The sequence below is a fragment of the Dicentrarchus labrax genome, unplaced genomic scaffold (genome assembly GCF_905237075.1).
Source record: "Dicentrarchus labrax unplaced genomic scaffold, dlabrax2021, whole genome shotgun sequence".
NCBI lineage: Eukaryota > Metazoa > Chordata > Actinopteri > Moronidae > Dicentrarchus > Dicentrarchus labrax.
This window is the reverse complement of record NW_026136717.1, coordinates 8762378-8787303: the sequence shown is the minus strand read 5'-3', so window position 1 is coordinate 8787303 and position 24926 is coordinate 8762378. Positions and strand designations below refer to the sequence as shown.

The following is a 24926-nucleotide window of genomic DNA, read 5'->3' as shown; positions in this document are numbered from 1 at the left end:
TCAGTGGTTCCCATCTGCCACAATTTCTTTCAACCATTCATCCATTACTTTTAGCTAACGATAACTTTTTATCCGCTAACTACTTCAACTTGTTAACTGTAACTTTCGGCTAACTATTCTATTAATGTATCCATTACTTTAGCTAGCCATTTTAATCATTTATTCATTACTTGTGGTCAACCTTTTATCCTTCTAACTTTGCTTGCCAACTAGTTTTCACACGTGTTTTCCCGGTTACAGTTATCAAAAGTGTAATTTAAATGTCTTTTTTATTCTCCTTAAATTAGTTAAGGTACTCCAAAGTGTTTTCTACAAGTAACTGCAGATGTACCCACAGGGGTCCAAGTAATGAGGGGACTAAGTAATGCTATTAGACATTTAAGCTTCATATGACTACTAGCGATGTTTTAGTGTTTTTGTTTTGAAACATAATCTTTTGATAATCCTATCACGTGTGTTAAACTGTATCAGTCACATACATGAGCAGCATTTACTGGTAGATTTGTGTAAGTGGAATGCTGCTTTGACACACCTAACCATATCTTGCCTAAAACCCTTGTTCATTTTACTCCTCCATCTGGTTGTAAAAGCATGTGGAAATGATTTTGCTACACAGCCTGCACCTGCTCATTATATGGCCCATCATTTGCACATCACATGGACAGACAGCACCCACTGGAGCTTTTCCAAAAGGCTTAAGCCAGTGCAGTGAGGGTCTTTTATAGAGACTATTAAACAGCTCTCCTGCAAAGTCTATTTCAAAAGGAGCAAACTGTACTACAGTAGAACTGCAGCAGGTGTCTATTTGTCAAGCAGTCTCTGCAGCTTTGTGGTTTCAGTCTGCCCCAAGGAAGATCTCTAATCAGCACCTGTGTATGCTTTTCACATCTTTTTACAGCTTCTGCTCTGGCTCCTTTTTCAAAAGCAGCCCTCCAGCAGGTGCTTCATGGCTCATCAGGCTGCTTCTGTTTGATCAAACTTGCTCACTTTGCATTTGAAAGTTACTTTCTCGAACATGATTAACCCCCTAGCGTCTTCTACACCTTTATATTCAGACTACACTGGATTCTTGAATGGCCATATGCATATCTGCAAAATATGTATTATGTTCTTTGAAGGAATAGTTGAACATTTTGGGAAGCAATTCATGTTCTTGCTGTGAGTTAGATGAAAAATTAACAACACTTAAATGTCTGTAAGGTACCTGTGACCACCGGCAGCTGGTTACCTCAGCTTTGCATAGGTATTGGAAAAGAGGGAAACGGCTAGCCTGGCCCTGTCTGAAGGTAATAAAACCCTATTTCTTGGTGAGCCACAGAAACTACCTGAAGTTGTCAGTGTGAGATTGCAAGGCATCAATCCAAATTGCAGTTTTTACACCTTGGTTTTTGTATAGATTCAACAAATAAGATACTGTACAATGGGATGATTGGTGAGCTTAAGAGGTTCCCCCTGTTTCCAGTTTTGATGCTAAGCTTAGCGGCTGCTGGCTGTAGCTTCATATTTACATACAGAGAGATGTATCAATTTTGTCATGTAACGCTCAGCAAGGAAGTCAAAAGGCCTATTTCATAAAAAGGCCTTTAACAGATTTCTACACAAGAACGCTGTTGCTCTATATGTGTTTGCACTTTGGATTAGTTTGGAAATTTGGTGTGTTGGTGTACAGACAGACAATATTTAACTGTTACTGTAGGAGCAGGAACAATTACTAGCCAGAAAAACTCTTTAAAGATTAATCCATATAAGTGACTGAAAAATAACAAATATGTCCTTCATATGTGTGGAGATGAACACAATGCAACTGCCCCAAAGCAGAAGCACTATATCCACTTATTGAAAATGACACATATCACGTTGAGAGTAAGCCTCACATCTTCTGCTGCTTAACACTGGGCAAACTTATGTCAGGCTTCCATCATGAGATGATTTGTAATAGAACATCCTGTGTGCATGATACTGTCGAGTTTATGGTGGACCACTGGATCAGGATTAAGCTTTTTTTCTGTACAAATACATGTCTAGCTTCGCATTCTAAGCCAAACCATGACCACTGTCTCCTGCAACGGCCTGAATGAGCTGTTGGTATGAAAAAAAGTGGAAACCCCTGCCACCTTTAAAACAGTGTGGAAGAAATATGGAGAGGTCTGCAGGGAAATATAAAATGGCAAAGGGAACTGGGGCCAAACCCGCAAGCAACATGAACATTGCCATTCAAATCTGACAATGTAAGTTACTTCACTTCATATAACAAGAAATGAGTAAATGACGTTCAATAAAATGATCTTGGCACGGAGGCACATTTCATATGTGGCTCCTGCAATGCTGATTATTAAGACGTGAACATATTGCTAGATTTTCATGTGTTCTGTGTTGGTCTGTCTTTGATTGTCTGGAGGAGGTAGTGTCAGAATATATTTATTTTCCATCCTGATTTGTCAATTACTACTGTACAGTAGATGCTCTGGTTTCTCTAGTTTTCATATTTTTATGCCACCTAAATTATTTATATGCTTCTAGAAGCCTCTGTGGCTTTTCATTTGATCAATGATCAAAAACAGAACTGTTAATAGACCTCATTATCTATTTAGAGTTTTAATGTATTAGTTTCTTGTCAGATTGCACAGATTAAATGAGATATATTACAGTATGTAACTCTTTTCAGCAATGGGATTGGGTATGGTTGTATCTTATCTCCACTCTTCTTTAACGTCCATACGGTTGACTTGTCTGGGCAGTTAAATGCATGGAATTCATACGACAAAATAATCTTAAAGTCCACTTTCTTGCTTTTTCGAGAGTATAAAGCCCCATCTCAAGATCTTTATAAAGTTTGTCAGTTGTCATTGAGAAAGCTCAGTTGCCATCTATTCTGTTGACCATCCTTTAAGATCCTTGAAATGCAGTTGAACCACTATATATTACAATTATGCTGTGGAGTATTTGACCACTAGTAGCATCATGGAGCAAAGGTTTTAAGAGTGGGTCCCCATTTTGTCCATGTTGTATACATGCATAAAGCCAGTGTTGATTTTCAGCTGTTGTTAAATATGGAGCTGACTTTGGCACCAGATTTAGTGTCCCAAAAAAACATTGTAATAATGTGATAATCAAGTGTGTAATTGATTGAAATACATAAATATTAATTTCCACTGTTAGTCAGAGCAGACAGTAGGCTTTCATAGGTCCATTCTCAACAAAGTGAATAGTTCAACCCACTGTCACTCACTAAAATATCGAGACAAACACCAACCACCAAATTCTGTCAGCCTAATTTCACATTGTCTCACACAGAAGTCAGACACTGAATGTCCATTCTTCACATTCCTACTCTCCAATAATTTTCTCAAAACATGATGGATGAAAGCTGGACAGTGCTCGCCTGACTGTGAAGCGCAAGGCAAGGGGCTGGCTTGTGTCCATAGCTTTAGCTGTTGTTGACATGAGCAAAGTAATTCTCATGGGTTTGGCTGCAAGCTTCTGGTACAATCTTGTGAAGCAATCCACCTAATCCAGCATGATGCAAAAAGTCAAGAACAGGGGATGTGCATGTAACCTCTGCCTGGACTTGGCTGTATTAGTTTTCATCACAGTGACCTGTTACATGTATCAAGATCCAGAAAATCAATCCATCAAACGGAGCTCATATCCTCGCTGCAGAACCTGGGCCAACAGGGCTGGCAGCAGTTGCTGTAGTCCCGAACTGCTGGCCACATGGATCCAATCATCTCACCCTGGAGCACTGGCATCTCTGAGAGCACAGGCCAACAACTACCGCTTTAACAACCTCTTCTTTACGGGCATTCGGTTTTCTCACACAGCTACACAATATTAATAAACATGTGTGTATACAGGAAGTTAAGCAAAGCAATCCTCCAGGCACCAAGTGTTGACAGGGAATGAGTAAGTGAGGAGGGGGGCAGGTGTGGAGTGCTGCTCACCACTAAAGTAGGAAAAGAGCCAAAGTAAAGGGTTTGAAAGGACTAAACCCTGCCTTACGCACTTCACACAGGAAAGTGATGCATCAGGTTTGCCACACATTTGAAACCATAAGATAAGAAGTTCTAGCTATCACAACAGTCTGGATTACATTTCACCTGGCTGATTTAAAGGAATAGTTTAACATTTTGGCAAACGTGCTTATTTCCTTTTTTTCACCGCTGAGTTAGATGAGAAGATTGATACCACTCTCATGGTTGAATGGAAACTACAGCGAGCAGCCAGTTAGCTTAGCATAGCTGTTTTATGCAAAGCTAAGCTAACCGGCTGCTGGATGTAGCTTCACATTTACCATACAAAAGTGAGAGCAGTATCAGTCATCTATGCAAATAACTCTTCTTCTAAACTCTCCCTGTGAAGATCACAATCTACCAGCAATGTTTTGAGGTATGATTCTTTTTGCACTATGAAGGAAAATAATGCAGCATACATTACAACACTCTCGCAACATTTCCCATGAACTTTCTGACCAGAAAAGGTGAAATGTCCCATCTGGATACACAAATATAATCAACTGCACCAATGCCAGTGTGGAAAAAGTAGCAAGGAAACTGCAAAATGTGCATTGAGCCACTTGCAGAGTATATGGGCACCACTGAAAGTGAAATCTACTCAATTTCAAACATACACAAACCTTGAAACACAAGTAAAAGACATCCAGTAAAAACCACATATCTATATGTACACCTCCATCTGTTAGTTCTGCATGGGAGCCCTCAATCATATTATTTTTTTTTTTTTTAAGGGAAGTAAAGGAGGGGGGGGGGGGTGTGTAATAAAAGAGAAAAGGGGGGGGAGGGACGGACCACAAGGGGGGGGTGGTGGGGGGGGGAATCTGGACACAGAGGTTAGGCAGGGATAGGAAAACCACACTGGAAAACTGACTTGGGAATGGCATCTGGTTCCCATATCCACAGTGTATCACAATTAGCCAGCATAAAATGACTTTAATGTGTGTGTATGTGTTTGTGAGTGTGTGTGTGTGTGTGTGTGTGTGTGTGTGTGTGTGTGTGTGTGTGTGTGTGTGTGTGTGTGTGTGTGCTTGTTGTTATGTGTTGGATGTTCTTGTGGGAGCAGCGACGCCATGAATGGAGGAAACTGAAAGTGTGACTGGTTATAAATGAGAGACTGTGTATGTATAGTGTCAAGATATAAATCAGACATGGAGAAGATTCTGATTCACAATCTCAGTAAAGGAAGGTCTTGCCATTCCTGGGGAGGGGAAACATTTAAACAGCTTTAACCAAACGGGCATAAAAAGCCAAACACCTAAGCCAAAATTTTCTGTGCAATGCATAAGCAAATTTCTGACCCACAAAATTCTTGTCGTGGATATGAAATGTTGAATAAGGGACAATGTTCCAGTTAGAAAAGTATTTATTTCACTTCTTCTGTTGATTCAATTAGAACCACACTGTGGCAGGTCTATTTCTCATCATTTGATGTTATGACTTGGAGGAAAATTCCTCTCAATCAAAAAGCTGTCAAGCTTTTTCTTAAACTGCAAGAATCACATTCATACTGTGCTAATTCTCCTACCACGCTAAGGTAGTGACAGTCAGTTCCCCCCTGTGAGTATTCAGTCTGCTCAGCCAGCCAAAGTGCACTTTATTGACTGCTTTAAATCACTGAGAGTAAACCTCATGCTTGGCCCGGCACCGTCTCTCGTCATTTGGTGACAGACAAGTGCTGCTGATGGGCACAGCATGAGCAGAGCACTGACATCTAAAAGGTCAAACTCTTAATGTTGTCACATCCAGTGACAGTAGGCCTCCTCGAGCACCACTGGCCTTATGAGCCCAAATTAACACTGTCATGTCAGATAGATCCACTTGCAGCTCACGATGGGGCTCTTCAGTCCCAAAGCCTCTGTGTGCTTGTGCTCATGCCCTCTGATGTGAAGCACAGTTTCACATACATTCTCATGTGAAACTGTTATGGACATCTTCTCTTTTAAACTCATGCAACAAAGCAAAAACTGTAAACTAACATCAGAGCATGCAGGTGTGGAGCTGCGCTGCATATCAAATGAAGGATGAAGGGTTGAGGATGCCTGGGCTCCTCTGCTTCACCCCGACATTGCCTCTAATCCCTGTAGCACAGCTGCATAATTCATACGTTGTGACAGATCATCCTCAACCTGCGTCTCTAAAATCTCAGCTGATGAAGCAGGGAGGTGGTAAAACGACTTGTCAAACACAGATACCGATGCGACCAGCTTTATTTACCTCATTTCTAGCATGACTGTGCTCTTGCAAGGGCTCATGTGCTGAACTATAACTGGCCTGGCTTGAGACTCCCATGTGGTGCAGAGGCATGCTTAGCGGGCTGAAGTGGGTCTGATATTTCCAACATTGTATCGTTTTCAAATATTTCCGCCTCCTCCTAACCAGATTTCAAAGCAGGCTAGTTTCTTTCTCTGTCTGTATAATTTTAATTTAGTATGGCATACAGTGTGTGCTCAAAAAGTATAGTCGGCGGGTGGTGTTAGTGGGTACTCGAGTGCAGCCTCAGGGATGGTGTTTTATGCTTGATTGGTGTTAAATGGTGTGCACACACAGTGGTGGCTGCTTGGGGTTGATGTTTTGACACGGGTCCGCCTTTGAAGAGCCGCAGAAAGATGAGGAAAGGAGATAAAAAATGAGAAGCGAAGACATGATAATTTTTGCCTCAGCTGTCATCTCACAGACTTTGCTAACCTTTATGTACAGTCAAAAAAAACAACTCTGGTTTCCGTGGCAAGAGGCGGCAAAATATCCTTCTTGTAAATGCTGGGGGAGTTGAAAATCACCTCAACCCATATGTGTAACATGTCTCCCTTAATATTTTTCCAATCTGTCTGGAGGACAGGGAAGAGATATCCAACTAAACATCATTTGACAACTGACCCCCAGATCCAATGCAGAATTGACACAAAAGCCCAAGCAGTGGAAAGAGAAAGGAAATGAAAACAAAGCAAATCACTTTTCCATGTCTAAACGCTGATGATGAGCCGCGAATAAGGATCCCTCCTGATGAGTTTTGATTAAGTAGACTCTTCTTCTTCTTCTTCTTCTCTTTCTGTCTCCGCAACCGCAGGTCCTTGTCCGTTCATCAGCGGCTGGGTACCGATTAAATCACAGAGATCTGTAATGGCTTCAGCAGTGGTTGGTTTGTTTGGCAAACAGGGCTGTGTACAATTTACGTAGTGTTCCCAGAGTTATGGAGGGAGCTGTTGAATATTCATAGCGACGTGTCCCCTGCCATCCCCCGGGTGGGCAAACCAAATGAGAAACCACATGAGATCACTTACTACTGTCTCTTTTTAAAGAAACTGGCACAGGATTTTTTTTATTTAGGAAACAGAGTTGGTGACCATTGGGTGAGTCATTGTCAGATCATTGCATTTTTTGAAGACTTTTCTGTTTTTAGAAATGCAGTCAGTCATCCAGGCTTCAGTTTTTTGGGAATGTATTGTAAATTAAGGCCTTTTTTGTTTAGTTTCTGGTTGCTTAGCTTATTTACTTAAACTAGGACCCCTACCAAACATTTACAGCCCCTTCTGCAACCTAAAATGACTTCATCAGAGAGTGATTTGCTGGCCACAACTGGAACATTGTCAGGTACTTGCTGTGTATGCACTGGATTTATGTCACACCCAAAAGTAGTGCAGTCATCCTGTACATTTAGTGGCATTTCCAGCATTTCAGGGACAGCTCTTCTTGGGCTTCAGTCAGCTCCTGAGACATCTCACAGTATGAGTTTATTTGTCAGCTGAAGGCCTGGCGAGAGAGGCTGAGAAGTGAGACCACCTGCACTTACTTATGTCCCAGAACCCCAGGAGCGAGTGTCTGAGAAGGCGCTGAAGATTAACTTACAACTTTTATGGCTCAGTCGGCACACGCTATTATACCTATTCAATCACACTTGCCTCTAGACTATAAATAATTTTAACAGAGCACACAAATACAGTGACCGCTTGACCTGGTTATACAGCAAACTGTCACAAAGCCCGGTGCTTATGTATGGGTTTGTCTTCATCTGGGGAAACTCTGAAGTTTTCCATCTGTTCAGGGGAGTGAATCTGTGATCACCCGGCAGTGTAATGAGGTGAGATAATATGTTCGGGTACAGGGAGCTGGCACAGATGGAGGCTGGTAGCAAGGATATTACAAACCAGACCGCCCAAATGACAGGGAAAAGGGTCCCTATTAGGGGAAAGCGGGGATGAAGAGATTATTTTAATAATAGAGTCTGACTGTGAGCTACAACTGAGATTTCTGGTAGCAAATTTGTCATAATCAGATGTCTTTACATCAACTGTAAAAACACAGATCTATGCTTTTTTGTTTGTTTTGCATCACGCTTAAAGGAATAGTTCAACATTTTGGGAAATATGGTATATTTCAGTGTCTGTATACCAAAGCAGCTGCTTAGCCTCTGTCCAACGGTAATGGAATCTACCTATCAGCACATCTTAACCCCACTAATGAACATTTTATACCTCTTTTATTTAATTTGTACAAAAACTTAACTGTAAAAAAAATGTGGTTTGACTCTGGCCAGGTGCAGTGACTTCCTAGAATCATTTTGATGACAAGACTTCAGAGTTGCTGGTAGACATATTTTGTTATCTTGGGACACAGCCAGGCCATCCGTTTCCTCCCGTTTCCTGTGTTTATGCTAAGCTAAGCTAACCAGCTGCTGGCTATACCTTCAAATTTAGCATACAAACATGTGAGTGGTATCAATCTTCTGATCTAACTCTCAGCAAGAAAGCGAGTAAGTGCATTTCCCAAAACGTTTAATCTTTTAAATGTAATGTGACCTTTTATGCCAATTTTCATTTTTCTTGTAAATTGTTCTTGACTTGAAACAGTGAATAAATATTAGCTGGACTGCATTATGCAGTCATGTTTTTTTTACCTTCACGTGGCTATCACAGTTGGAGAAGATGGGAAGCAGGCATACTTACAGGAGGTCCTGAAAGAGAAAGGAAAAAAAAAACTTGGTTAATGTGTTTTCAATCAGCGATCAAACAGACTCAGATCATCAATGTTCCTCTGACCACATATCCAAATAACTAAGACGGGAAATCAGGGTTTTGGTGAGAATTAATTCTTTGGGAAGGAACACTAAGGATGCATCTCTTCCATGATGTGTTCACTGGCAGAACAGACAGACATTCTACTTTGGAATAACCCTTCCAGTCTTTTTATATTTCTACCTAGAACAATAGCTTTGTGACAACAGATTCCTATCTATTTTCCATGCATTTGGGCCAACAATGGCCACCAGCCCTAATGATCACATTTTACATTGGTAAGTGGCTCTAATTTCACTACTACAAGGGGTTGCGTGCTTGTTAAAAAATTCCCCCATGTTTTTGTGAGGTGACACTCGTCTTTTTCCCAATTACTGCCGCTCAAAGGACTGTGTGCCAACGCACTTCAGGGCTCCCCAGAACCCTGCAAATCATTTTAGGTCTTTAGGTTCTTATTAAACAGGTACCCAGCTGCTTTAACCCTGAAAAAAAAGGATATTTTTTTCTTTACAAGTCCTATGTCCTTGAACTGTTCTTCTTCATGACCAGGGGAAAGTGCAAATCGCTCCAGCAGCTGGAGCATTTAAGGAGCCGTGTGTTTGAGGCTCGCTGGGCTGCACTTCTGTAGCGTTGTTTTATGGATCGTTGAGTTACAGTAGACCACTTAGCTTTTAATAAACCTGCACCACTGTGTATTTTTTGACATGTCCCACTGTGTCGAATGGCTCAGTACAAAGTTTTCAACTAGCAATTATGTTCAAATCAAAGAAAATCTGTGACAAAAATGTTCAGTGTGTTGCAAAGCACATAATAGCAACCTCAAAGGTATAAACCCTCAAATGATAACATGTGATGGCCTTAGGTAGACAGAAAAACATTAATTGCTGGCATATAATCCATGTAAAATGAAATTGTCTTTGACATGTTATATAACCCAATCTCAAAGCTTCATTCAGTCACTCAGCCTGAGCTTCACTTTCTGTTCTCACACTGGCACCTTCAGTCATGTCCTCCACAGAGGTTGTAAAGGTTGGACAAAGTCATGCAGTGTGAGGCATTTGTTGTAAAGAAGCTGCTTTTCTTCACACTGATGCACCTCTGTAAGGTTAAATTGCTCATCCGGCACAATTTAAGCATCAATTCCTGCTTTTGCGAAGGCAGGTTCTTGAGTAAAAAGTACTGATTATTCACATAAGGAAAATATGGGAGGAAACTTCTAACACTTTCCAGCATTGACCACCTGCTAGAACAGTTTGAGAGTGCGGCTTTCACTGCTACAAAAACTTTTTCATCCTAAACTGTCATGCCACACTTTTCCTTTCCATATGTTACCGGTAAACAAACAAGAGATCCTAATGAAGTATCCCATTCATTTTTAATGCATAGGTAAATATCACCGTGTCTTTTTCCTATTTGTTCTCTCTGTCACTTGCAGCCAAGTCTGGGCAAAAGCTTCCCCTTGCCTTTGTAGATGAGTAAACTGCAAAACACCTCACCATGAATTTGTGGGAAACTTGCTGCGGCTTAGTTACTTTTGGTTAAAGCGAATCATGAATTAAATATGCTTCCCTTCAACATCCACCAGTGTTGAGAACTTAAAAGAGGGAAATTGGATTTGCAGAAGGCTTACAGTGCAGAATGCAACACGCCTGTGCTCGTCAAGGACTGCATTTTTCAGTCGTATAAATAATGTCTCCTAAATATTTTTTCAGTTTTTCTCCTACGGAGCGGGTACAGACTTTGACACTGGGCTCCAGTAATGCATGGTGCCATCATATTTATTTGCTTTGAATGCTTCTGTGAGTTTTGCGCAGAATATTGTTTCCACTTGTTTATGCTCGCCAACATATCCACAGGGTAAATGTAGCAGAAATAACTGAGCTTTAATTGCAAGCAAATATGAGGTGCAAAAATTTTAAATTACATTCTCTGTACAAGGACTTCTAAACCATTGCTTTTGTAAAGTCAATGCTTTTGTGGAAGTTGCACATAAGCAGTAAACGTGAAGATAAAAAGCTGGTGTCAACACTACTTAACCTCATAGTTCATGACATTCATAAAACAAACAAACAGTCTCTTTTAGGTGAGTCACTATTTCAGGTAGACAAACTTGAGCTAAATATGTCTGATTTGACAACATACTTCAGCCTAGTTTAGTACTATAATTTGGGTTGTTGTACAGATGGTCAAGCCTGTCATCACGATTGTTCCCTATTGTCTACCCTTAAGAGACAACTGTGCCACTACAGTTCAGACACTGTGAATAGGTATGATTGCTTGCTTGTTTCCAATTGATTTGTCAAGAGGAAGCTATTCACATTTGCTTTGGCTGAGCAGAAAGGAAAAAAAAAAACTGTCTTCAAACAATGGTACCATTTGAAATTCGCTGGCACGGTGGATGTTTATTGGAAAGTTAAGCACCGCATAAACAAAGGCTGGCGGTATTTCAGATCTGCAGCCAACCAGAACATTGAACTGTTGTCTATCTGTCATTTGATTTCTCATTTTTTCATCTCCCTTGGCTTTAGAGTCATACACTGGATTACTTTAGTATTATGTAAATCAGAAAAAAGCAAAGGCAGAGAGCCACACCACACTGATCCTGATCTCAAAATGCAGAACATGGCCACAACAGGATTCTAAATGAATTTGGCTAAATCAAAAAAAATGAAGGCGGTAATAGAATCTTTTATACTCAAATAACAGACCTCAACTGATTTGGTTTGATTCCTGTGACTTTAAAAAGTAATGGCTGGATGTGGTGGTAAAACCAGCAGCGTTTTTTCTCCCCTCATAGACACAGTGTTTGTTTCTCAGGCTGCGAAACTAAACCGCTCCCTTAGTACACTGCCTCACTTAAAATTGGAACCTTGCTTTGCCCTGTCTCTCTAATTTCTTTTTTATAAGGGCAGCGCTTTTGTTCCAAAGAGTTGGCTGCGGTCTCAATGCAGGAACAACGACACACTCCAGAGCCCATTATCACTTTCACTATCAGGTGTACAGACTGTGGATGCAGCTCACTGCCAAGTACATGTTCTCGCTGTGAATTCAATTTGAGGTGACACTTTCCGTCTGTGGGAGTTTCGCCGCACAACATGTCCCTCCTAGATACTCGAGGCCTTGGCTGGGCCAACTTTTTTGAGTCAGCTCAGGAGAGAGTGTGTGGGAGGAGGGAGGGGAGACCGGAGATCCTGAGCGACTTACGACAACTTGTTGCTGAATTTGTGGAGGCTAAGTAAGCGTGGGCTATTAAATACACACTGAAGCTGAATGTAAGTACATCATGTCTAGGGATCAGCATAGCAGGGTAAGAGTGTCTCAAAATGTAGACATGGGTGTCATCAGCTTCAGCAAGTTTGGCCATCACTTTTACTTTCTCTAACTGCACTGTCTCCCCAGTTTTACTGTGAAAATATAGTGTTTCTATAGCGACTGAAGCTGAAACAATCCAAGTGAACACTGAAACCACCAGGCCACAAATTACACATCTATAACCTATTTTGGCCTCCAAAGATATACAGTGTACTTTTACATGATTGTAAATGCAGTATGATTTGCTGATGTCCTACTGAACTATTCCTTGAAGGTTTCTGGATCAAGACTTCAGTGATCATATGCCACACACACATACATACCAGGTTCTCCGTTGCGGCCTCTTCTCCCTCGCTTTCCCGGAGGTCCTGCAGAAAAGAAGAATATAATACATTTTAGTCAGTAATTTGATTGTCTTTTTGTTTGTATAAGTTTCATATTCTTCAAGTATTCTCAGAGTCAAACCACCCTTCAGCAGGATGAGGAAGAGCCTCTGAAAAATATTGCCTTTGGACTACAAACACCTCAAAAGCTCAAGGTTCATTAAGTATTTAGGCTCTACATAAACTGAGGTGGAAAAAGGAAACACACACTGTCTTGCCACAAAAGTGCGCTTCATGCTGACGTCCCTGTTTCTTTTTTTCCTTTCTTCTGTTTTTCCTTTAAGCACGGATGCCCTGGTTTTTAATTTGTTTATCTAGACAGTGTTTTCCTGTTTGCCATTTTCCTGTCAACGCTATCAATCTGCTAAAGCTCAGCTGGAGGAGTAAAACAATTACACGCTTTGTCAGGTTTTACATGTTGAAGACCTGACAGGGTCGTATTGTATGCAGGTAGTTCTCAGTCTGGAAATTGGGAGCATCTCCGACAAAATGACCCCTTAACTCCCAGCTACACATGCAGCCTTTTACTGGGGTTGGCAGCTGGAAACCAATTTTCAGGCACTGCGTTTGCTCTCTGCCAAAAACTTGTGTGCTTTCACAATTTAGTCAAAGAGTAAAGCTATGACGTTTGGACTAGCTGGAAATTAAACATTGAGCTCTTATGGTTACGCAGTACTACATGGGAACGCTCCCCATTTCAGGGGGACTTGTCAACTCGCAATGGAATGGATAATATCTAGGAAGGAAAATTGCTCTTTCCACTCAACATTAAAAGAGCTGTCAGGATCAAAATGATTGGAAGTCAATGTAACCAAGAGGAACAATCTTCCCTGTCTGGTTCTGCATCACCGAAAATATCCAGATCCAATTTCGGGCAGCAACAATACTATGAAGAGTTATTATGCAAATCATTTAGAAAACTCTTTTGACCCCCAGACCGCCAAAGAAGAGCATTTTGTCATGTTAGAGGTTCAAGATAATTACTGTAATGTAATGGGGTTGGTGAAGGTTTTTGAAAAGATACAGCTCGACATTAATTGCCTAGGTGTCAAAAGTTGCTCCAAGGGCTGACTTTGTGACACTGGGCTTTTGTCAGCAGGACTAAAAATACAAAACAACCATAATTACTAATCTAAATATTCTGATCTGACCTCCAACCCCCAGCCTGTACAAAAGTCTCTCTCTTTGTGTTTCAGCATGTCATTTAATCAACTTTCCTTTCTGTATTTGCCAGCCTTCCTGAACGCTGGTGCCTCTGTGAATACATCCTTCTATAGGGGGAAAAAAACTTAACAAAGTTAAGAGTAAAAAAAAGAAAAGAAAAAAGAACAAAGCCTTTAAGTAGTGTTTGGCTGATTTAGGACACTCCACATGTGTTACTGGGGTGCAAAATGAAGAATTATGTTGCACAACGTTTCGTATGATGCTTAGTCCTCGATTTGATCCCACTGTTTGGCTCCACTTCAGCCTCCAACTCTGCTCCTTTTGGACTTTTTCCAGGATAATGTCAGGCGCTGCCAGCAAAGGGTCCAGGCTCAGTTTAAAGTATGTAACCACAGGTGGAGTTTGACTCTCACTTTACTATGGTTCACATCAACCTTGGTTTCTCCATAGGTTTGTTTTTTAAGGTTTTAAAAGAAACAGAAGGGGGTTTACTGCACTTGGCAGTCACTTCATTATTACTCACTTTGAAATGACACTTGACACCTTTGAGAGGAATATTGTGTGCAACGATACGACATCCTCCTGATTTCGGTGGTATATTTTTGACAGCTGCTGAGAAAACGCTCCCCACATGGGAGTTGGTGATCCAGACAAAATACCCTACACTATATTTAGATATCATCATGATTCACAATATTCATGTCAATATTTTTCATTCTGATTATAGTATGTAAGGAGAGATTCCCATACAACCCAACTTTACCAGTAACATTGAAAACCTTGTAGAAAGTATGCCAACAAAAACACTATAACATTTCAGTTTATGAAACTTAAGTGAAAGAATAACTTAACAGTGTCTATTAGGACCAGTCAAAAAAGGTTTTCACATGTTTTTTAATCAATTAAGACAAAAAAAGTGACGTATTGTCAGGCCTTTGGTCATAAATTAAATGAGCTCAAACTGGGTCTTGAAGTGCTGAGAGATCTTAAGCTGCCTGTCAAGGGAAAACATCATTCTTACTCAAAAACATTGTATTGGCCTGATATTTTCTCACAGCATCCCAAGAACGGTCATGGAACAGGGGCTTCAGGAAAAAAAAAATGTGGCAGGGAATTTCATGATGAGGGTCAACAACTATGAACAATCTGTTGAAACCTTTTCAACAGCTGAAAGAGTCTGAAAGTGAAATAAATCAAAGTGAACTTGATGTTCATTCAAATGTTTGGTCAGACAAAGTTTATGGTCAGACATAACAAAATGGACCCTGTGGTGTTGTGTATTGTGTTTTCACATTGTGTTATTTGGTGGCTTTTATATTTTGGAAAGTAAGCAGCGGAAAGCCACTTTACAATGCAGGAGCAGAGAGAAATGGAATTAATTTAAGTGCTGTTCGGTTTCCCTTTTAGCCGTGCTGGTGGCATGGCTCTATGGATGTGAATGTCGGTCGGTCGGCCATCACTTTGGTCCAGACTGAAATATCTCAACAACTACTAGATGGATTGTCAACAAACTTTGTACAGACATTTACGATAACCAGATGATGAATCCAACTTACTGTTGGTCATCACCTTATTTTTCTTCTACCTCCACCACATACATTTATTTATTTGTGGTGTTAAGAGAAATTGGATGCATTGTCTTGATATGTGACTTTGGTGATCCCTCCACTCCTCATCTAGTGTTATCAAGTCAAAATGTTAATTTGTTAAAATCTTCCAAATACCTGCAAAATTAATGACGAATTAATGATGAATTAATTGCCATCAGCCTCACCTGAAGTTTGTGTTTAATACAAATGATCAAATGTTAGCATGCTCAACTAGGATGCTGAATATGGTCAACATAATCTGCTAAACATCAGCACGTTAGCATTGTCATTGTGAACATGTTAGCTTGTTGATATTAATATTTCATTCAAAGAAGCACTGCTGTGCCCAAGTATAGCCTCATTAGCATGGCTGTAGATTCTTAGTTTACTTTAAAAACAAATATGTGACAACTCAAATTTAACTATATTAAAAATACAAATATGATATTTGTAATAATTACATAAACAGACTGTCAACATAGTCAAATCTCAACAGTTCAGCACTGCTAAAACCAGATGACATGAGATGCTGAACAACACTGTTTTAAACTTTCAGGTTAGAAAGAGAGTTTCAAGTATGTAGTGACTTGGATGCAAAGTTGGAAAGCAGTGAATGTCAGTGGCTACAGCCAAAGCTGTAAATGACATATATTATGACATAATTTACATACGGACTATAGGATACTGTCAAATATCACAACGAACCACAAATTGTAAATTTGACCAGTGCAATTTCCAAACTGCCTTACCAGTCAAGGTCATTCATATGAGAGCATTGGTTATTCTCCTTTTTCTTTGAAATCATCACATAAAAGCTGACACACTGTTCAACTACACTGAACCATAAAACTTCTCAAACGTCATCATTGTATCTGTTAATATGATGGTAATAGAATGTGATGTGAACGGCACCAAGTTAGCTGTAAGAGCAGCATGAAACCATCAGCACAATACTTTAAAGTCTCAGCATTTATTCATTTCTGCTTTTTCAGAAATAGTCAAACATGGGATATTTAATAATCCCACAGAATGTTTTTGTCCAAAATATTGATAGTAGTAGTCATTTTAATGCCATTTGGCAGAAAAGAATCCCATGTAATTGGCAGTATTGGGAAACATGCTGTTTTGAAGCCATAGCTGTATTGTTTTTGAATACTTTTGCTCATGTTCTTCATTACAACATTATTTCAAAGTTACGCATTGCTTGACATAATGAACTTGTTGTTTATATTTCATGCATTTGAGACAAAATTACATTTTGCCACCACCCATCATCCAGAAAATATTGATAGGCCCTGAACAGCAAACAGAACTGCACCTCTCCTTCTATTTCTCTTTTTCCTCCAAATCAATCAGTTTTAAGAGAACCAGCCCCAGCCTTACTCAGTTACAATACCAGCATTGTTTTAGAGCTTGATATACATAATCAGACCACTCAATGCTTCTCTCACAAAGTAATACAGCTATTTCTCAGAATAAAACTTATGCCAAAAACAGCAACTTGGTACCAGCTCCAACCTCCAAAGTAAATCAGGTTTGAAGAGAATTGGCTTTAGACTTCTCAGTAAACCCAATTGCACCTTTCTGGGTAAAGTGAATTAATTCTGCAAGTTTTCTGCAAGTGAGAGTTATAAATCATATAGTTTGTATTGTCCCATGTTAAAGTGTTATCAGTTTAAAATGTGTATTGATTCTCTGAAACCCACGTGTTCTCGTTTTGTAACAAACACCTGCTAATTGAGATCAACTCAGTGCCTAAAGTAGAAGGATTTCATGTTTGATTTTTTCCAGGGTTAGTTTTAAAACCATTTTCCCTTGCTGTCATGCTAAATTGTAGACAATCAGCCTATTTCATGGATTCCAAAAGTGCCACATGACCTACTGTTTATATATGAGTCATAAAAATACAATGTCCAGCATGAATGTTTGGGAGAAATGTCATAGCGGAACAATACTTCCAATGCCAATGTTTTCAGAGACTGACATGAAATTGTTTTGCTGGTGTTTGGTTCAGTTATGGTAAATTTTACGCCAAGGGTAGAAGGTACCCCAAAGGCCAGAAATGTCTTTGAATGATTTGGTTCTTAAAATGTTCTCCAGACATTTTGGAGAAGGCTTCACTGAGCAGTTTTCTTTTGTTTATCCTTATATAAATACACTTTGCTTTTAATTCCCATTTTGAAATGTATGAACGTATGACAATGGTTATGTCATGACATAAAAGTAATGTCTGCTTCACTATTGTGTTGGCAAACAGGTCGATATCTTTTTAGAAATCACTCTTCAAATGGTTGTATCAATTTTCACCACTGTCTGACAATATCAGAACTAAATGACAGGCTGTGCACCATACAGTATATTGGGTTGACTGAAATATTTTGAGTATTTCTCAAAAAAAATGAGATGATCAATGCCTTTACAAGCTTTCCAAGGATTTAGGGAGATTTAGTCAAAACAGATTTTAATAAAGTCCATTTAATCCCACAACATGGATGGATGAGTTTATTAAACCTGGCAACACTTGGCATCCAGGTCAACGGAACTAAAGCTGCACAAAAGCTGGCTTTCTACTGCACAATCATTTGTTACTTTACAAGTACATATTTGTGGAAACGCCTGGCAAAGAGGACAACAATTTTGATCCAAGATCCTTATTACTATGCATGACAATGAATAAATCAATACATAAAATGCTAATTCATGGAACACTGGGTCCAGTGTCCAAGGGAAAAAATGGAAATTGAAGCACAATTTTACAATCAGTCTCATCCGTGAATGTCACTGCTTTCTTCCTCTTGAAGGGGAGGTGTATTGTTGTCAAAATATGAATTGCAAAATTTAACAGCCAGCACAGAGATGTTCGCCAACACAGCAACTATGGAATATGTGCACTTTTTCAAAGGAATAAAGTAGAACAAAAAGGTCAAGCCTGTGATTTGACTCCCCTCAAGAAACTGCAAAGCTTACTGTAAAACCTAAAAGACAAGAGTGAAAATTGCTTTTAAATGCTTGTAATTTGTGTCTCCCATGCAGAGGCTCAGTGGTTCCCAACCGTTCCAATGTTTCCCCCTGACAGAAGAGAAACTCAAGTGCCTCTTCCTCAACACAGCTATTTATATCAATCATTTATGCATTTCAACTATTTATTTGAACAATTACTACCAAATACTTCTATAGGTGTTAATACATTACTTTTAGCTATCTATTTCAACCATTTATTGTTGAGCTAACGATATGAACTGTTTATTCATTACTTTTAACTAGCTGAAGTACTCCACAATCTTTCCATGTACCTACCAAACAGCTGCAGATGTACGCCCTGGGAAACAAGTACCCCTGGTTAGAAAACACTACTGTAGTTTATTATCCTCTGTATGCACTAAAAAAGTTGGGGTTGCAAAAGTTAAACTTTAGAGTTAAATGATCTGTGTGTTTCCAGCACAAACATCCAATTCAAAACAATAGAAGATCTAACGCAGTCAACAGATAACAGTGCAAGGAGATGAAGGTCTTGACTGTGTCTCCACCAGCTTCAAATTCCTCTTGAAGTCATCGGTCTAGGGTATTGTTGGGAGAACTTGTGACATACAAACTGGCTCCGGAAAGGAAGTCCTTGTCGTACTCCAACTGACCTTCTTAACTCCTTCTACTAATCCCTTAACTTCCTCAAACCCTTTCAATTTAAGAGAAATGAAGAGACAAAAAGCAGAACAAAGAGTTTCTTTTCAAATAACAAGTTTTTACTCCCATAATAGCCTCCAAGAACTTAAATGCTGGTACTTAAATTACCATATGCCTCTCCAAATGTTACTAGCATGACTGGTGGACTCTGCTGGTCTAAAGTTGGTTCACTTAACCCTATTAAGCTTTATGTACTTGTTTGCCATGAGAAAAGCATGCAATCTATTTAATGGCTGTCACAACCTTGAAAGAGGTCAAGGTTGCCTAAATTCTTACAAAAGCACCCGTTTTTTTTTCAAAATGAATAACATGAGATATATGTATGTTTGCGATTGACTTAAACTCAGCTTCTCATTGTGTCAATGGAAGTTCAACTCCTGGAAATTAGAGGTAGGTTTCCACATTCATGCAATCCGATACAAGGAGCAGACTACAGCATGGTTAGCATGTAATGTTAAGCCATTTCAAAGAGCAACCCTATTATCAACCTTGTTTAACGGCAGTGGTTCTTTAACAGCCTTCAAATAGGAGCCATGCTGTTTGGATTATTTTTCTTGCAAGCCAAAAATAAGTTGTGGATTGTAAGACTTGTATAAGTTTGTTACCCTGTTTAAAGAGTGCTAAGCTACTAGCCTATAGTGTTGAATCAAGACTTATGACTTGATGTTATAAACATACTCTAGAGGGTTTTTGGCAACACAATATAAATACCAAATTCTGCAGAAGAATTCGGAGGCCTATTTCAATTTTCCCAAGACCCACATTTGAATCCCAACTTGACCTAGAAAAACAATGTTCTAAAGGATAGTTCACATTATTTCCTGATTCTGTGGCATATATCTTCATTATCCTTATTTCCAACTGCACTTAACCCCAATGCCACCATTTCCTGAATAAATATGATGATTATAGCCATTTCCTAAATAATTCTTCGCAATTATATTTAATCTGTTGCCCAGAAAAGATTTTTACATTTACTCATTGTACTCTTTTGGAGCACTTATTTTGTCACCACATAATATCTTGTACAGCATTCTCAATAGTACAGACACACACACATGAATACTGCATCTACTCAGTATAAATGTTGATTTTTGGGATTTACACAAATTCCACAACTTTCTTTTAAAGAACATCTTTGTATTTCCTTGTAATAAATGCATTGTTATATGTGGATTGACTTGTGTTTACATTGCTACTCAGAGGATGATTGGTTAGCTGGAAATGTACAGTTTGATTTATACAACAGTCGTAAAGCAAGACATCTCACTGATTAGGGGCTGAATTAAATCTAACGAACAGTCATGAGGAGTAATGAACAGTGACGCCTGCTCCACAAACTAATGAAACTGCAGTTCTGCAGTTTTCAATTACAAGACATCATGAAAACACAAGTTCTGATATACTCAAGAGTCCATGCCAGTGTTGTTATCATTATGTTAAAGTTAAAACTAATTCACAGTGCCAACAGGACACTTGTTAATGTCAGACAGTCCCGAGACATCACCAAACAGGAATCTGAAACTAATTACATGAAGCTGCATTTATTATGATGCAGAGAGCAGTAACTGATTAAAAAGAAAACGTGTGCACTCAGTAGTGGTCAGAGGATGTTATCAACTTGAAATGAATTCATTTCTCCACCCATCCCTGATGAATATGGCAATTTTGTGCCTGTGTGTCTTTGTATGTGTTTGTTGGTTCCTGCGCTGTGTCTGTCCAGCTATCAGTTCATTACACCACGAGTCAATCCATTACGATGCGAGGAATTTGTCTGTCACTGCAGGCTCCATTAACACTGCGTCAAGCAGATTGAAACTGGTATTAAAAATTCATCTTTCTCGCCCTGCACCACCACAGTAAAACAGACTTGCCCAGTGTTGGACTAATTGCTGACAAAGAAACGGGTTTTGCATTTGAGAGCCTCTGCATTGATTGAGTAGTTACAGTCCTGCAGTAGTGTTGTACACCTAAACAAAAACACACACTTTCAGAGAATGAAAATCATTACAGAACAAGCAACTCTTCTCTAACTCTTTGTCAAACACACACACACACACACACACACACACACACACACACACACACACACACACACACACACACACACACACACACTCACTTTAGAAGACAAATGACATGAATACGACTATGGCTGGAAGGCATGCATGGATCATCTACGCTTTTGCTCCGGTTCAGTGTCAAGGCTGGAAAGCTCCTGAGGAGGAAGCAGGGCCTTCGAGAGAGCCTTTTCATCACCTTCAGAGATCAATGTGTTTTCCTCTGGCAACAGGCTGAGTGCCTGGATACTTGAGACCCACCCCGTGCGCTACACACTGCAATTATCCTCCCCGCAGTACTGACTGCGGTTGTGATGGAAGCAGAACACACTCCCTGATGAGGGGAGGTCAGTAATAAGCCAATCGATTGGCCAAGTCCCATCACTTTATGCTGTGAGTTAAATTGGCACAGGCGGCCATCCTGACGGCTCTATCAGAAAGCTTCGCTGTAGGCTGAGGACATAGTAACATAACCTATGCTTGCATGCAAGCGAGTGTTACTTTAACGTTATAATCTTAACTACAAATTTGAGAAAAATCCAACAATTTCATTCATTCATTTCAATTCAGCAAAAAAAGAAACACTAGGATGAGCCCTGCTTGGCTTGGCCAGGCTGAAGTGTAATCCACAGTGGAAATGAATGGTTTCTTTTGAGTGTTAACCAAGTTATATATTGGCATACACTGCTTGCATGCACAATGGCTTAGGAACCTGCCAGATAAATAAAGCCTAATTTAATTGTCGTGATAAAGTGGCCATCTAAAGCCAGCAGTCTCGTCACCTTGCATTGAACTATATCATCTTCCACCTGTAGTCCAAGAGACCCGCTAGGTGTTGGAAGCATGTTAACAGAGAGTCTGGAACAGAAACATGAGCAACTGATAGCTAAAAGATTAACGGTCTCAACATAGGTGTGATGTGTGGAGTCTGATTTGCACAAGCATAAACTCTGAAGAAGGGCCAACACCAAGGCCAAGAGTTAATTAATCTACTCAGCATGCAGAAGGGAAAGCAACCTCAGCCTAACCTAGCAAACATTGATTAGCCACAGTCAGTGACTGATTTAAGCTTCTGACCCGAGTACTCTGGTAGTCAATCAATATCCCTAATTAGACCTTGAAATACTTGAAGTATTTGAGATGCAGAGGCTAGCAAATAAACCTACAGCGTGCTAAATTTAGTAGTTACTATAAGATAAACTAATTTGATCATTCAGGCTGGTAGAATCCTGATTTATCCTTTTGAAAAGTGACTCGCTGGCATCCAGATGAACACTGAAGAAAGTGAGGACACATGGACACGTAGCAGAATTACTCCTTCCTGGGGATCAGCCAGTGGATGCTGTTAGAGCCTACCAAGGGTGTGTTTGATTAATATTATACCAAGAATACCGATTGCGACATGCGTAGTATCACATATACCTCTGTGTGTGTGTGTGTGTTTGTGTGTGTGTGTGTGTGTGTGTGTGTGTGTGTGTGTGTGTGTGTGGATGCCTTCTTCAGTGCATGCACTCAAATCCTTGAGTTGCTGAAATAGCTGCAAGAGCATTTCTGGTCACTGGAAGAAATTGTCAACCCGGATGCCAGAAGGCAAATGGGACATACAGTGCATGATTAGCATCAAATGATCCCTCTCTTGTTCAAGTTCAAATGAAATACTTTATCTGTGTTTAAGACTTTTGTGGCTATTGGATGTCACATTGAAATCATGTGTAACCTTATACCTGCTCCTAACGGATGACATGACTGCTGGCTGACCTTATCATCACCAGGGATGTGTGAGCCAGTATGCGCAGTGTGCGTATGTGTCTGTGCTGCGTGTGCGGATGGATTTAGAGACGCAGTGCTGTATAATAATGTGGCCCCAAACTGCTCAAGGACAGTCATCGCTGTTCCTCAAACGAGATGAAGTCACTGGAAAAAAGCCAACAGAGCTCAAGTCAAAAATGTTATTACACTCTTCAACTATTTTAATAGACTGGCATATAGTGCTCCCTGACTGAATAATCCACCAGCACAGTTGGTGCATCTAAGTAAGTAACAAAATCTTTGCATTATGCGTTACTTCTTTGGGAGTGTGCAGGATACCACGTATTGTCATTCAGTATTATAACGTTTCTTCATGTACTTCCTTTATGTTAGGGTGTGTTATGCAATACTTACATGCTGTAAATTCATATATTTTTCAATTCACATAGTGTATAATCATGCAGCATAATGTGTGCGAAGTAGTTAAGAGGTCAATTCAACCAAATGACAGAAAAAAATAAACATTTTCTCACTTGACTCTTGTGGTATGTAGCCATGCAGATAGTTTTGGCTTTATTTGCCCAGTCTCTGAGATTTCTGCCCGCACTCCAATATAATGGAAGTAAATGGAATTGATTTCAGGTGCTCAAAGCAGCAGACTATTTCTGTCAGAATTAGTTCCAGTGAAAACTGAGTACACAGTGTTTCTGGAAAGACAATTTCAAAAGGCCTTGACAATCTTTTTTTTCGGTTGCCAAAGTTAGAACGATTTTGGTTATTTTGGTTGAGAGATTTCTGTCTGTGCCATTTTTGTCTCAGCTTTTCCCTCTAGCCTTAAGTGGGAGAAACCTGGAAGTAGGTGATGTCACATATTTCAACGATCATCATTTCCGCAAAATTGTAGCATTTCATTTGAGTGTCTGAATTCTGAGTTTGAAACGTATGCTCTATAGTGGCTTCACAAAAATCTTCAATGGAATGAAAAAAGTAGCATCCATTGCTGGTACTTTCTGCAATCCCACAATGCAATGCTTTATATTGTGGGAAAGAGGACGTAATTTCAGATGCAGCTACTGTCAATTCAATCCAATCAAATCAAACCCACACAGTCTTGATGAAGCTGGATTAACTTACCTGTTACACTCTTAATAACTGAGATGCGATAACTTTAATTGTTGCTTACTTCACAAATATTTAATGTTACTGAGACAGATTTGGGGGCTTTAAAATTATTATTTTTTAATGCTGTGACAACCACCAACAAAATTCCATATGAGAGCGGAAGGAAAAATAGAAACATTTATCTTTATTTATCTTCTTATTTCAGATAAGTGAGAAAAAACATTTTGTTTTATTTGGGTGAACTGACCTTTAATCTAAACCAATACTGTACTATTTTACATTGGTCAGCTAACATCCAATTTCACTGAGGTTCCATCTCTTTTGATGTGCCGCAATATATGCTGCAATATTGTTTTTTTTTCTGCTGTATTTTATCCCCACAGCTCCCAAGGGCTTCACTTTCACTATCTTTCAACTTATCAGCCAGCCTTGGTGGTCTGAAGCCAGTGTTTACTTGAGCAATGCATGACCCATGTTGGATTATTCCTGCAACGGCTTGAGCACGCAAGCGTGACGGGTACAGACTCTTATGTCATAGATACCCTATCTTGTCAACAGCAAAGGAAAATGTATGATAGAGGGGCTGTGATAGGGAGGGGGAGGCGGGAGAGAAGCTGGGAGGGAAATCTCTTAGTAGAATAGAGGGCTGAAAGATTTAAGAGCAAAATGGAAAGTCTAGAGTCTGGAGCAGAGTGCTTTTGAGTCTGCTATGTGAAGTTGTTGAATTCACTGTTCATATAAAAGTCCTCAGTCAGGGCAGATGTTGCGGTTGCTACACTCCGACAATGTACATTGGACATCGAATGACAGCTAAGGGATCTTTTTATCATCTCAGATGAAAGAA

General features: G+C 39.7%; 1 protein-coding gene across 1 annotated transcript in view; it reads right to left on the bottom strand.

Annotated features, from left to right (window-relative positions):
• Positions 1–24926, bottom strand: part of LOC127379521 (collagen alpha-1(XXV) chain) — a 145428-nt gene that overhangs the window by 53271 nt on the left and 67231 nt on the right. The window contains exons 3-4 of the mRNA XM_051429217.1: positions 12658–12702; positions 8954–8961 (exon numbers count right to left, since the gene is read on the bottom strand). Coding sequence (XP_051285177.1) covers positions 8954–8961; positions 12658–12702 — 53 coding nt within the window. The remainder of the gene's footprint in view (positions 1–8953; positions 8962–12657; positions 12703–24926) is intronic.